This window comes from Neoarius graeffei, chromosome 26, assembly GCF_027579695.1.
Source record: "Neoarius graeffei isolate fNeoGra1 chromosome 26, fNeoGra1.pri, whole genome shotgun sequence".
Lineage (NCBI taxonomy): Eukaryota > Metazoa > Chordata > Actinopteri > Siluriformes > Ariidae > Neoarius > Neoarius graeffei.
Genome location: NC_083594.1, coordinates 23,835,046 through 23,848,657, shown reverse-complemented (window position 1 = coordinate 23,848,657; position 13,612 = coordinate 23,835,046). Strand labels below are relative to the sequence as shown.

The 13,612-nt window shown below is 39.5% G+C and overlaps 1 protein-coding gene across 1 annotated transcript in view; it reads right to left on the bottom strand.

Moving 5' to 3' along the window:
• ippk (inositol 1,3,4,5,6-pentakisphosphate 2-kinase) overlaps positions 1 to 13,612 on the bottom strand; it is a 41,113-nt gene extending 27,501 nt beyond the window's left edge. Inside the window, exons 1-5 of the mRNA XM_060911027.1 lie at positions 13,386 to 13,612; positions 6,908 to 6,967; positions 6,624 to 6,719; positions 6,446 to 6,512; positions 4,395 to 4,516 (exon numbers count right to left, since the gene is read on the bottom strand). Of these exons, the coding sequence (XP_060767010.1) occupies positions 4,395 to 4,516; positions 6,446 to 6,512; positions 6,624 to 6,719; positions 6,908 to 6,967; positions 13,386 to 13,466 (426 nt within the window). The 5' untranslated portion in view covers positions 13,467 to 13,612. The remainder of the gene's footprint in view (positions 1 to 4,394; positions 4,517 to 6,445; positions 6,513 to 6,623; positions 6,720 to 6,907; positions 6,968 to 13,385) is intronic.

Below are 13,612 nucleotides of genomic sequence, written 5' to 3'. Positions count from 1 at the left end.
AACTGTTAATATTATAGTCAGGCTGTCTGTTGTTGCCCAAATGAGGATGGGTTCCCTTTTGAGTCTGGTTCCTCTCGAGGTTTCTTCCTCATGTCGTCTGAGGGAGTTTTTCCTTGCCACCGTCGCCACAGGCTTGCTCATTGGGGATAGATTAGGGATAAAATTAGCTCATGTTTTAAGTCGTTCAAATTCTGTAAAGCTGCTTTGCGACAATGTTTATTGTTAAAAGCGCTGTACAAATAAACTTGATTTGATTTGATTTATACAGACATCATGTGACAGATCATGTGACACTGACTGCACACCAGTGGGTCTTAAAATCAACTAATTATGTGACTTATGAAGTGAATTGGTTGGACCAGCTCTTATTTAGGGGTTTCATACAAAAAAAAAAAAAAAAGGGGGGGGGGGGGGGGGGTTGAATACTTATGCACACTCCAGATTTCTGTTTTTTCATTTTATTGTTTGGTGTCATCCAAAAAAAAAAAAAAATTTTTTTTGCACCTTTAAAAGGTCATAGGCAATGGTCAGAGATGAATTGTAGAATATCAACTTTGTCTAGAACAGTGGTTTTCAAAGTGGGGGCCGCCAGGGGGTGCTAGGGGGGCCTCAGAAAATTGGAGGGACGATAAAAAAAATTGCGGAAAAAAAAATACACTTTTTAAAAATTATTATTAAATATATTGTAATTAGTTTTTTAATCATTATTATAAAATATAATTATTAATAATACATCATATCGAAACGTTTGCCATGCTCATCTCTCCGATTGCCTGTGACGTTGCGGTTTGCGCCATTTTATCAAGCTGCTTTGCTTCTCAAGCTAGCGTATTGCTAGTACAAAATGGACAGGTTTTTGAAGAGACCAAATGAACAAACCAACAGCCCTGCTGTGGAGGACACTGCTGCAAAAAAAACCTAAGTCCTGGCCAACTAAAATCCGAAAATATGAGGCAGCATACATTAAGTATGGCTTTACAGCCATAGAGAAAAATGGCCATGATTGCCCGAAATGCGTCCTCTGTCTGGAGACCCTGTCAAACGAGTGCTTAAAACCTTCAAAACTTCAGCGTCACTTGGTACAAAAACATCCGACAGATGCCGAAAAAAACAGTAGATTTCTTCAGACGCAAAGAGCATTTGGTCAGGCAATCTGCTGCATTCACCCAGCAAGCTACTGTCCCCGAGCGGGCCCTGAAGGCATCATTTTTAGCCTTGTACCACATTGCTCGTGCTAAAAAACCTCACTCAATTGGAGAAGATTTGATTTTACCAGCCACCAAAGACATTGTCCGAGAATTGCTTGGTGAGGATGCTGAAAAAAAAAAAAAAAGAAGCTGTCGTCCCACTCTAACACTGAGCCGACGGATTGGTGACATGGCTCAAGACGTATCTGCTCAGCTGTTGGAGCAGGTGAGAGCCAGCGAATACTTCGCACTTTAGCTGGATGAGAGCACAGATTTATCCAATGAGGCCCAACTGCTTGTGTACATCAGATTTATTTCACAGGAAAGATTTGTGGAGGAAATACTATTTTGTAAAGCACTTGAAAAAACTACTGGGAAAGACATTTTTCAAGTTTTGGATGATTACATCGAGTCTAACGGATTGGACTGGACCCATTGCGTGGGGGTGTGTTCGGATGGAGCCGCGGCAATGACCAGGAAGATCAGTGGAGTGGCCGCTCTCATTAAGCAGAAGGCCCCGCATGTAGTGGCCACACACTGCATGCTCCATCGCGAGGCACTGGTCACAAAAAGGATGGATAACGAGTTGAATCAGGTACTACAGGAGGTCATACAGTTTATTGTTCAGTGCGAAAATATTTGTGTTGAAAACATGTTAGTTAATAATATTCTTATGCTAAACAAATGTAACAATTATTGACTATTGAATAAAAGTAAGAGAAAACATTCTAAAAGTTGATGTTTCTTTACATATTTTGTAGCATTGTCTGTGGGTTTGCAAAGGGGGTCCCCGGCCAGAAGCTAATGCTGTTTGGGGGGCCTTGGCATGGAAAAGTTTGGGAACCCCTGGTCTAGAAGAATGACCCAAAAAATGAATTCAATCTTCCTGGTGTCTGACTTGCACCCTAAAATTGAATAAAACTTAAAATATACTGTTTTGCCCAATTTCCGAAGGTTTGTTTACATCTCACTTACACACACTTTCACCGCCAGGTGACAGTTGTCGTGATGTCATTCAAGGCAAACAGACTGGGAGCAGTTCTGTGTTTACCTGCAAACCGAGCACACATGTATGGACTTTGGTTGTGAGAGATTGTGTAAAATGTCTGAAAAAAGCGATAGCGATTTTGAAGTAGGAACTCCCTAAATTGAATATCGAGAGGTGAAACCATATACATGTATGAACCTATGGCCGTTGCGAAGCAATCGGTGAATGTGTCTCACTGGTTTGATCGTGCGGCCACGGAATCGGACAGTGACTCGAACGACTCTGATCGCGATGACGCCGGACCTCAACAAGACTCGCGCCCAAACAATTTATCCTGGTAGTTATGATAAATTCCTACTTTTGTCGTAATACTAAATAAGAGCCCTTTTGAAGAATAATTAAACCGCCCTCCCTAGTGGATATAGGGAACGATTACTGGACAGTGCGCCGCATTAGCCTGCCATCCGCAGCATTATACTATTTATAGCCTACTCTAAGTGAGGAAATATCCCTTTGTCTCATTTCCACAATGATTGTACAGGATCCCTCAGGATTCTTGACTTGTCAATTGCAAGCAAAGGTAAAAATGTTTACCTCCAATCTTCTCCTTTTTGCCTGAGTGTTGCTGGTCCATTTTTTCTTTGACTGCCTGATTTTGTTTCACACACAATCCACTCTCTCCGCCTCATCTCCTCTTCCAGAAAAAGCCAACCCTCTGGCTTCACGCGCACAATTCACTCTCTCCGCCTCGTCTCCTCTTTAGGAAAAAGCCAATCCACTCTCTCCACCTCTTCTCCTCTCTCGTAAAAAGGTAAAAACTTCTTCCTGAACCGGTCCCATTGTTACAGTTCGCTGCACTGAGGCATGGTTTTTCTTTGGAAATTATTAAACGCACATCTGCACTCAAGCCGAACAGCAATGTAAGTAAACAGAAGTGGACTCAACTCAAGCGGTTTGTTTATCTTGAATGACGTCACGCGCCGAGTGGTCACGAAAATCACCGCGATCCGCACCAACTTATTTTAATTACTTATTAACAATACTTCTTGGGACCAGAAGAAAATTAGAGGGTTTAGCATATGAAGTTTAAAATGTACATGAACTGAAAACCTTTGCCTATGATCTTTAAAGTGGTAGGCACGTTATGTAAAGCAAATGGTACTAACCCCCAAAAAATCCATTTTAATCCCAGCTTGTAATGCAACAAAACAGGACAAACACTAAGGGGGATGAATACTTTTACAAGGCCCTATTATTTATTTTTTATATATATATATATATATATATATATATATATATATATATATATAAAAAATAAAAATCTCACACACACACACGTTTTCTCCCCAGGATTAAAATAAAGCCCCAACTTGTTTTGGGTGGCCACAGGCCACCCTGCACAGCTGGGGGAAGGGGAATCCCCCCACCCACCAGGGGGATCTGGGGGGCCTCCTCTGGAAATTTTTGAAAAAAAAGAAAGAAAGGAGACCCCCCCCCCCAATTTGGTGGCATCTGGTGACTTTTAGGAGCATTTTATGGTGGTACTGACAGTCACTTTTTACTGTTAACATGGTTGAAAAGGTCGCTACAAGTGGAGGTCTGTGATGCTGTGGTTTGTAGCATGGGGTTCACAATTCCAAAAGTCATCATCTGACAACATAGTATATAATTAATGCTGTTTTATTACCTGAACCACTGCCAGAACACCACTAACCAAAAAAGTTGAAATAAAGCTCTGTTGCAGTTAAACAAAAATATATACTGTACATTATATAAAATGGTGTGCGCGCATGTGTGTGTGTAATATTTATATATTACACACTTTTATACATACTTTTTATATAATACTAGCAGCAGTGTTATTGCTCAAACATGTTTATTCTAAGGTGCTTTTGTTAAGGTGCTTGAAGTATTAAGTAGGTATAAAGGTGTTACTCTAGACTGTGGCATTTGTGCAGTAAATGGAGTCTACAGGTTTTTTTTTCTTCTCACACACACCCATTAGCAAAACATGAAAATGCCTCAGTGCAGTTAAGCAACTTCATCTCCAACTTTCTTTTAGCAAACCTCAACAGGAAATGCATTGCATTTTCAAGCATTGCTACAAACTGTCCATTTCAGTCTTAAACATTACAGCCTCTTACAAAATACACCAGCTGCTTGTACAGCATCATGGCAGTGCTTTTGAAGCGTTTCCCAATTTGTTTGGCAGTTTTTACCTTAATTTCTACACACAGAGGAGGTCGGCGATCTCCAAAGTGGCACGGCGAAAGGTGGGTGAGGTTGGGAAGGCACAGGCCACATCCACTAAAAGTGTCCATCACTTTATCACACCGCAATTCTACATGAGAATAGGGGAAACGATAAGTTCTACACTGCAGAACAGGAACAATTAACCCACAGCAAAGTAAAACTTCATTTAAACATTAAGACATGTGTCCCAGAAGGCAGTGCATCACAGGGAGCATCTCAGCTTACAGCTGAAGTTCATCAGCAGGTCATGAAAAAGTGTAGCTCTCTCTTTTTCTGTCAGTTCAAAATGGCCAAAAAAAATTATGGCTCAAGTGATAAAAGGGTGTGTCTCTCTCTAAACATTTATTAGTCCGATTCCTTAGAAAAACAGCCACCATGACTAGCCAAGTTGACAGTCAATTATCCAAAAACTTGCCTGCATAGTGCTCCTTATAAAACTGTTCAGAATAGGTTTGCTCTGGTCACTGGTAAATTTGACATTTGAAACAGTACAGTACTATTTCAAATCCCCCCCCCCCACACTATATTTTTAAAAATACACTTAAGAGTTCACTCCTTCACCTGCACTTTAAAACTAAGCTGGCAACTCATGGGCATGATACAAGTCTAACACTAACAGTGAAGAGCTCTCCCTCTGACCAGAGACCTGCCACACCACTTTGTGTCATCTGGCCAAGTTTGGGACAACGCCATGGATCCAGTGACTGCTGAACAAGACTAGCCTGCTTGTGATGCAAGTTTGCCACTGTAACTTTACACAGAGCAAGCTGGTAGACAGACACTGATGACAGCGCTAAGGCTGCTCTTTGTCTTCTTAGGTTATATCCACATTAATAATGTTTTAGTTTTAAAAACGCATCACTTTTGCCATGTTTACACTTGGAGTCCACACTACTTTAGAGTTTTCAAGCCTCTAAAACAGATACTTTTAGAAATGCTGTGGACCTCGTTTTAGTTTGAAAACTCCAAAGCAGTGTTTTAGTGTAAACAGGCGAAAAAGGAGATGTTTGGGAATGATGACTCAGACACCCACTTTCACTTCCTGATTGGGTGTCACCATGCATCACATGATCCTTTCCCAAAAGAAAAGGAACAGTATCAGTAGTTTATACCTGCATGCGCATGATCATGTGATGCATTTTCAGGTGCGTTAGTATGAACTGAGATTTTGATATGGCGTTAAACCGCTCATCTGGACAGAGATCAATTTCATTTTAAAACACTGTTTTAAAACTCAAGTGTATTAATGTGGATGTAGCCTTGGCCTACTTAGCAGTCTACGCCTTAATGAATTCATGAAAGAAATAATACAGAGGCTTTAGAAATAACCTTAGTCAGATGTTCGTAAAATTAGTCTACTTATAAATCCTTCTTTCTATACCTGTCATCCACAAAGACAGAAGCAGGAAGTCAATGTTTTCATTCATTTAACAGTGTTTAAACAATACAGCTTTTGATTTCTATTAACCAGTTTGTATGAATATTTTTATTTATTGCATTGGTACCAAACAAGTAATGTTTCCATTCTACCATGCCAGGTACTGTACCAAACCCAAAATTTTGGTACTGAACCAACCATTAATTTAGAACCTCGTGCAAGTTGCACAATTATTCCATATGGCTCAAGCTAGTTCTGTAGTTTGGTGTGTATTGCTGCATGGTCCTGGATGTTTACTGTAATGTGCCGCACTTCTTGTTTTGTTGGAAATGTAGTTTTACATGCCGACCTCATCTTACACTTGATGTAAGATTTGTACTATATAGTTGTGTGTACGGAGTGCCTTGTATGTTTCACTGAGGTGTTTGAGATCCAGCATTTTATTCCACTGTACATGTACAGGATAGGGTAAGAACAGATATACAGCCTGACCTGCAGATGCAAACACTCATACAGGCCAGAAATGCCGACCAACAAATAGACCCAGATAAATATACAGGCAGGAAGATACAGTTACAGATATATAATAAATAGCAGTCAAATGTGTGAAACGGGTTGGGTGTGCTCCACTTGCTTTACCTGGCCGTTCTTGCTGGATCTTTAAAGACAGCTGCCGTACAAATTCCAATGGGAGTTTAACAACTTCCTGTGGACATTCAAAACATGTTTCAGCCCACTCAAAAGGTTACACCCTGTGATCAAGCAGTGCAATCACAATTATGTTTGTTTAATATCAAAAATAAGAATAAAAACTTACTCCACTGTGCACATATTTCTCCCCTAACAAGGGCTTCATGACATTTCTGCTATAATCGACTATGTTAAGTAGATGCTGGAAAGCTTGCTCTGTCGTCTGTGTGTGTATGTGGAGGGGGGAGGAAAAAAAAAAAAGGTCAAGCCACTTCAGGTTTCTAAACACATTATCAGCTGCTTCACATGATTAACATCCAGCCTGACCGCTACATGTTTAAAGGAAGTGCAGACTACATAGGACTAAACAACTTTGAACCACAAAATAATGATTTTATGAGAATCAGTTACCTGATGTGTGTTTTCTGCATCTTCAGAAGGGTATTTCAAAAGCCGGAGGACTTTGGAGTGCTGATAAACAAACAAACAAACAAACAAACAACTGTTAGTGAACAAACCCTACAAATATATTAAAAAGACAAGCATACTGCTGGGTTTGACCAAGTTCCTGCCTGTTGAACATACAGATATGAGCTCCTGCTCTGTGTGACTCTGAACAGCTTTTAAATCATTAAATTCATTTAGCCTCACTTTTTGTTTAAAAGTTCAATGAAGATGCAGCATTATGAATCTATACCATAAATAATTGGAATAACTGAAATACTTTATTAAAATCACATTCAGTAAGCACAGATTCTTATTGTCCTCATGCAGCTTTCGATTTATTAAAACATCACATGCTCACATGTCTAAACCTGTATCCTAAATCTTATTCATAGTTATAAGCCACTTTAATTGGTCTGGATGTTTTGTGCTTTTGACTGGTTCCATCTCCCCGGACCGAAGGTATGCCAAGAATACTGTTCTCTCTCTCACACACACACAAATAATCCGATTACTCTTGTAGCTACTGAAGGCAGTCAAGTCCTCATGTAATTATAATACTAAGACACAGCTGTTAAAGCAAAACACATGAATAACAGGCTAAGCTGGTATCTTGTTTTTCTATATCTGCACATGTATTAAAATATCACCTAGCTCTAAACGTGCACATCATGTTTAAAAAGAAGCAGATTTCCCATCAGGTAACTTAAAGGAGAAAAGAAATCCACCCTGAACAACCTGTATCAGTCTTTACAATAAAGATGTGATCTTCCATGACATCCAAGAGCTAATTTTGGAATAAAATTGAGCTTTTAGTTTAAACTTCCTTCTTTGACATGCTGGTCTATTTTTACTTCAGCTAATGGGTTCCTTCATTACCCACAATGCTACCTGCTGACAGTGGTGTAGTCGGATTTAGCCCTCACTTCATCTCTACCTGAATATACTGATGCAGCAGAGCTTTTGCTCTTTAGTCTGTCCAACTCTCTCAGCTCCTCATCTGCACACTCGGCTCAAACAAATTCACCCCCAAAGCTTCAACTTTACTATTTATACCATCAACTTCATCCCGCTCGTAATCTTGTTTACTAACTAATGCCCGGATCAGCCTACACAGAATTCAGCCAGATTTTGACACGATTTTATCACCAACAAATTTTCAGCATAGGCCCCAAATATGAACGTTGGGAAGGACAAACAGGCCTTGAAGTGTGACATAATTGAAAACAGCACTGTGGCATCTGGGATACTCCATGACATCCAGACAAGAAGTTTAGCATGTCAAAATTTTTTGCATTTTTTCACCTAATTAACTATTACAATGTGTTAATGTTCCAACTGCTGTACACACTGCCATCTACGATTATTAGCAGCCCTTGAAAAGATTAGTAAAAAGGGTTTTTTTGTTTGGGGGGGGGGGGTGTCCACGAATTGATGAAGTAGCGTCATCTCACACTGAAAGTATAAAAAAAAAATCCAAACTTTAACTGAAAAGTTTATTCAGAGGAAAAAAAAAAAAATCCCTCATCAAGAAATTAAAAAAACACACACACACACACACACAAAGTGCTAATATTATTGGCACCCCACATTTAATACTTTGTACAACCCTTTGCCAGTAAAACAGCGCCGAGTCTTCTATAACATTTTAAGGTTGGCGATACGGAGTAGGGCATTCGAGACCATTCCTCTTTACACAACCTCTCCAGGTCATCCAGGGCCTGAGGCCCTCTCTTCTGCACTTTCCTCTCCAGACTAGCAATAACAAGAACTGAGCACCAGAATCACTAAAAACATTTCAACAGAAACATTAAATCTGTTTCTAGGTGCATTTCTCTCTTACACATAGGCAACCGTGTTGATCAAATTCCTACCACAATCTGATTTCTCTACTTATTTCCAATCCATTTTTTTCCAATTCAAAAAGGTAATCAGAAAAGTTATGAAATAAGAGAAGATGGAAACATTATCATCAAAGCAAAACACATTTGTTCAGTATGGCATTTGGGTAACGTTTTTGTCCTTTAGGCGACTCATTTTACATTTTTTGGATCACGGATCTGCCGACGGCAGTTAAATACTACCGCTGAAAAAAAAAAAGTCCGTGTGTATTTTTATTTGAACTGCCAAAACATACAAAAAGAAATGACAAAATTTTTGGGTCACATTTTTCTTGTAGGGCGGCACGGTGGTGTAGTGGTTAGCGCTGTCGCCTCACAGCAAGAAGGTCCGGGTTCGAGCCCCGTGGCCGGTGAGGGCCTTTCTGTGTGGAGTTTGCATGTTCTCCCCGTGGGTTTCCTCCGGGTGCTCCGGTTTCCCCACAGTCCAAAGACATGCAGGTTAGGTTAACTGGTGACTCTAAATTGACCGTAGGTGTGAATGGTTGTCTGTGTCTATGTGTCAGCCCTGTGATGACCTGGCGACTTGTCCAGGGTGTACCCCGCCTTTCGCCCGTAGTCAGCTGGGATAGGCTCCAGCTTGCCTGCGACCCTGTAGAACAGGATAAAGCAGCTAGAGATAATGAGATGAGATTTTTCTTGTAACAGCATTATATCTCCAGTACTAGATCCTATTTGTCACAAGTAAAAAGGAAAAACTAAATACAAAACGACAACGCGTGTTGTATATATCCACTTCAGCCAAGTCAGAAAACGAAACTATTTACAACACTGCGTATTCACTTGAATGTTAGATTCGAATGTTGTAAATTCTACAGGGTGATTTACGACCGCTTTATGACAGTATAAACCTCGTGCTGATCATGGCTGATGCTGACAGCATGGCTTCCGAGCCATCGACTCAACTCTAATGTAAGCATAACGTGGTAAACAAAAATCTTTTCATTGTCTCACTGACCAAAACGTGGGCGATTTCGTCTCAAGCGTTGAAGATAAACAATGAAAAGATCAAAATGATCTTTGGTTCACAGAGAGAAGGTAGCGATTTAACCCGGGCCATGCTGAACATGCCTGCAGTAACATTACTTCGAGATTTTGGCTGCAGGTATCTGACTGTAGAATTAGAAGAGGAAGGTGCTGGAGAGTCCTATCGAACCAAGTATCACAAAGGTATCAGCCCTCGATGTGCTAATGAGAGCTCAGTCATATGACCACACACCTTCAGAGAAGTACGTACTGGAATACTAGTCCAGTTTTATATTAGAACACACACTAAAAAATATATATCAATCACACACAAACGTGTTGTGTGCCTACTTAGGATTTGCGTATTCTTAAGAATGGTCATTGGGAATGCCAGGCTAGCACTAGGATTTCAAATTGATTAACCACATTACAGTAAATCAAAAGAAGAAATATATTTTTGGCTAATTTGTATTCTATTTTTCAAGATTTTCTTTAAGTGGCTGATGGCTAGCGATAGCCTCATGAGCATATGTATGGTACTTGTACAGGTATAAATTGATGGTGTATAGCTCTGATATATGTGGATCAATGTTTCTGAGATCAGACAAGTACATGTATCTGTGGTACAAAATATCTTGCTGTGTGAGTTTAAGAAATGTTGAAACTGATTTTTTGAAGGTGTTCGTTTAAAAAATATAAATATACTCATGATAAATATGTAGGAAAACAGAAATTGGACAATATGGTCAGGTAGGTTTATTTTTTCTTGTATTGGTGATGGTAGCATTTCTATTTTGTGCTGGTAGCATGCAAGCTTGCCTGTAGATAGAATGAACTGATGATTGATTTTTTTTTATTTCCATATAGAATTGTGAACACATTTTATACAAACAAATACATCTGATATAATGATAGGGCCATAAAAAGGGAGTCTCTTGAATTTAAATTATTTTATCATCTTAATCCGACATTGAAATTTTGCCATGCAGAAAAAAAGAATTTTAAAAATAGACAAGGACACTTATTTCGACCGACATTATCAGAAATATGTTGAAAAAAATCTGTGAAGCTAAAAATTAAAAATGGGTGGCCTTATGTCTTGCGGATTCTATATATTGTCTGTATTTACAGTTTTCTTGTCTCTTGAATATTTAACTCACATCCTACATGTTTCCTTTTATTTATTCCCTGTACAGCACTTTGGGACACTTCTCTGTGAAAAGCGCAGTATAAACAAACTTGAAAACGAAGCCTTTGTGACATACACTAACACAGTGAAATTCGTCCTCTGCATTTAACCCAGCTGAAGCAGTGAAAACACACACACCCAGAGCAGTGGGCAGCCATGTTACAGCACTCAGGGAGCAGTTGGGGGTTTAGATGCCTTGCTCAATGGCACTTCAGCCCAAGGTCACGGTCTGATCGTGCGCTGGTATGTATAAATTTACCATGTGCATGCGCAGACCCATTTTTTTTTTTCCTGGTCAACTTCCAGGAAGTCTAAATTTACCATTTCTTGCTGCGATTTTGTACCAAGCATTTCAACACATTTGTGGACTAATAGAACGCGAATTGTGACTACAATTGTGAGATTTGATTATCAGTAGACAAGAATATCTGACACTCCCTATTAGTCAGACAGAACTGAGGAAGCCTTTTGGACGAGAGGTGAAACGTTTTCAAGAATCTACAAGCAAGTCCAGTTGCCCATTTCTACCACCTACAGTTTACTATGACCTGGATGATTGAGAATCTTCACAGACAAGTAGACAAGAATGGTTTGGATTGAATTTTATTAGTACATGAAGTTAATAAAGTTGTTCAAGACACTTTACATTCTGACTTCATTCTTTCATATATACTTAAACAAATCAATATTCATGAAGATAAAGTTCATCATTCCTGGCTGGTCCTGATCAGCCGACTTAGTGCATAAACTGGAACTAAAACATGGGTCATTCATTCATTCATTAAGATAAAGTGAAAATTTATTTGTGGATCAAGTATGAACGTAAATCCCACATCATATTGGGCTGGTAAATTCTGACTAGGTCCAATGACAGGAGTCTAATTATACCAGGTTGGTAAATTTGACAGAATAACTATTATAATCATGATGAGTCTCACTCAAACAAATCAATATTCATCAAGATAAAGTGAAATTTTATTTGTGGATCAAGTATGTTCATAAATCTATCATATTGGGCTGGTAAATTCTGACTAGGCCCAATGACAGCAGTCTAATTATACCAAGTTGGTAAATTTGAGAGAATAACTAAATTATTATAATCATGAGGAGTCTTACTTAAACAAATCAATATTCATCAAGTGTAAATAATTCAAGTATGAACATGAATCTCATATTAGGCTGGTAAATTCAGACTAGGCCCAATTATACCAAGTTGGTAAATTTGTACTGTGGTAAATTCAGACCGTGGCTGCTACAGTATAAATTTACCTGGTAAATTCAGACCGTGACACCGCCCCACGTTAACCCAACTGCACATCTTTGAATTGTGGGGGAAACCGGAGCACCTGGAGGAAACCCGCACAGACGTGGGGAGAACATGCAAACTCCACACAGAAAGGCCCTCATCAGCCACTGGGCTCGAACTCAGAACCTTCTTGCTGTGAGGCAACAGTGCTAACCTCTACACCACTGTGCCACCAAGTTAAAACTAACTTTTATTTACTTACAAAGAAACTTTATAACAGAGTCTGCTCCTGCTTATTCAGGACTGTTTTCTCAATAAACAAATCAAAGCTGGGCAGGGGTGAGAGATTTCTTTAAAAAAAAAAACCACACAAGTTGTGTCTAAACCAGAGCAGGAGGATTTAGAGGATCTGCAAACAGAACAGGGTCAAATTTAGAAATGCTCACTTCCTCCATCTCCTAACGATCAGGCTGGCCTTCTGTTAAAAACATCCCTTACAAGAACTGTATTAACTTAATCAGAGTTAAAGTGAAACCACGTCATTCAACCGACTGTTCAGGTTTCTTCACACAAAAAAACAAAACTGTTGCCTGTAAATCAAGTGGGCCTTCTCTACACAGCTACAGTTAAAATCATCCAAAATTACTTCTTAACTCGAAAAAAATATATCAAGTCTCACGACCTTTGTTTTGATGAGGACATCAGTGTCTATCACTAATGGAGAACACAAAAACCTACGACCATATGGTTTAAACTTGTCTAACTAACTACTTCGATACTAGCTAAATAAATTTAGCTAACCAGACGAATTTGAACCGAAAAACAGATGTTTAACAACATGAATGAAGTGCAAACAGTAATAGGTGCGGTCCAGAAAAGACTCGGAAAGTGAACAGATGCTAGTCAACTTAGCACATGACACTATAACGTTCATTAGCAACTTAGCCAAGCTAATAAACTGCAAACTCAGGCTTCAACTGGCTATTAGTTTAGCGCGTCAGTCAACTCTGTTCATCCAAACGCCTAGTTTGGTTTAAGGTTAGCTTTGTTTTTGTTCCAGTTGAAGCATGTTTGCTAATTAGCCAGGCTAGCCCAGAGTCAGTCAGTCAGAGTCTCTCTCTCTCTCTGCCTGTCACAATTACCTACCTGGGCGTGAGAAACAACAAGGCTCTTGTTCCCTTCCCCGTGGTATTTCCAATCATTTTCATCCATTTTGTCTAGTTCCATAATACAGCGATGAATACGCGGTGTTTTAAAATGTTACTGGGGGGAAAATCTTATACGAACAGCTAAATAAGCCAAACACAAACTTATGTGGAAACGCCAGGAGACACCGAACTGCTCTCATCTACACTGAGGAAGAAAGAGTGCGG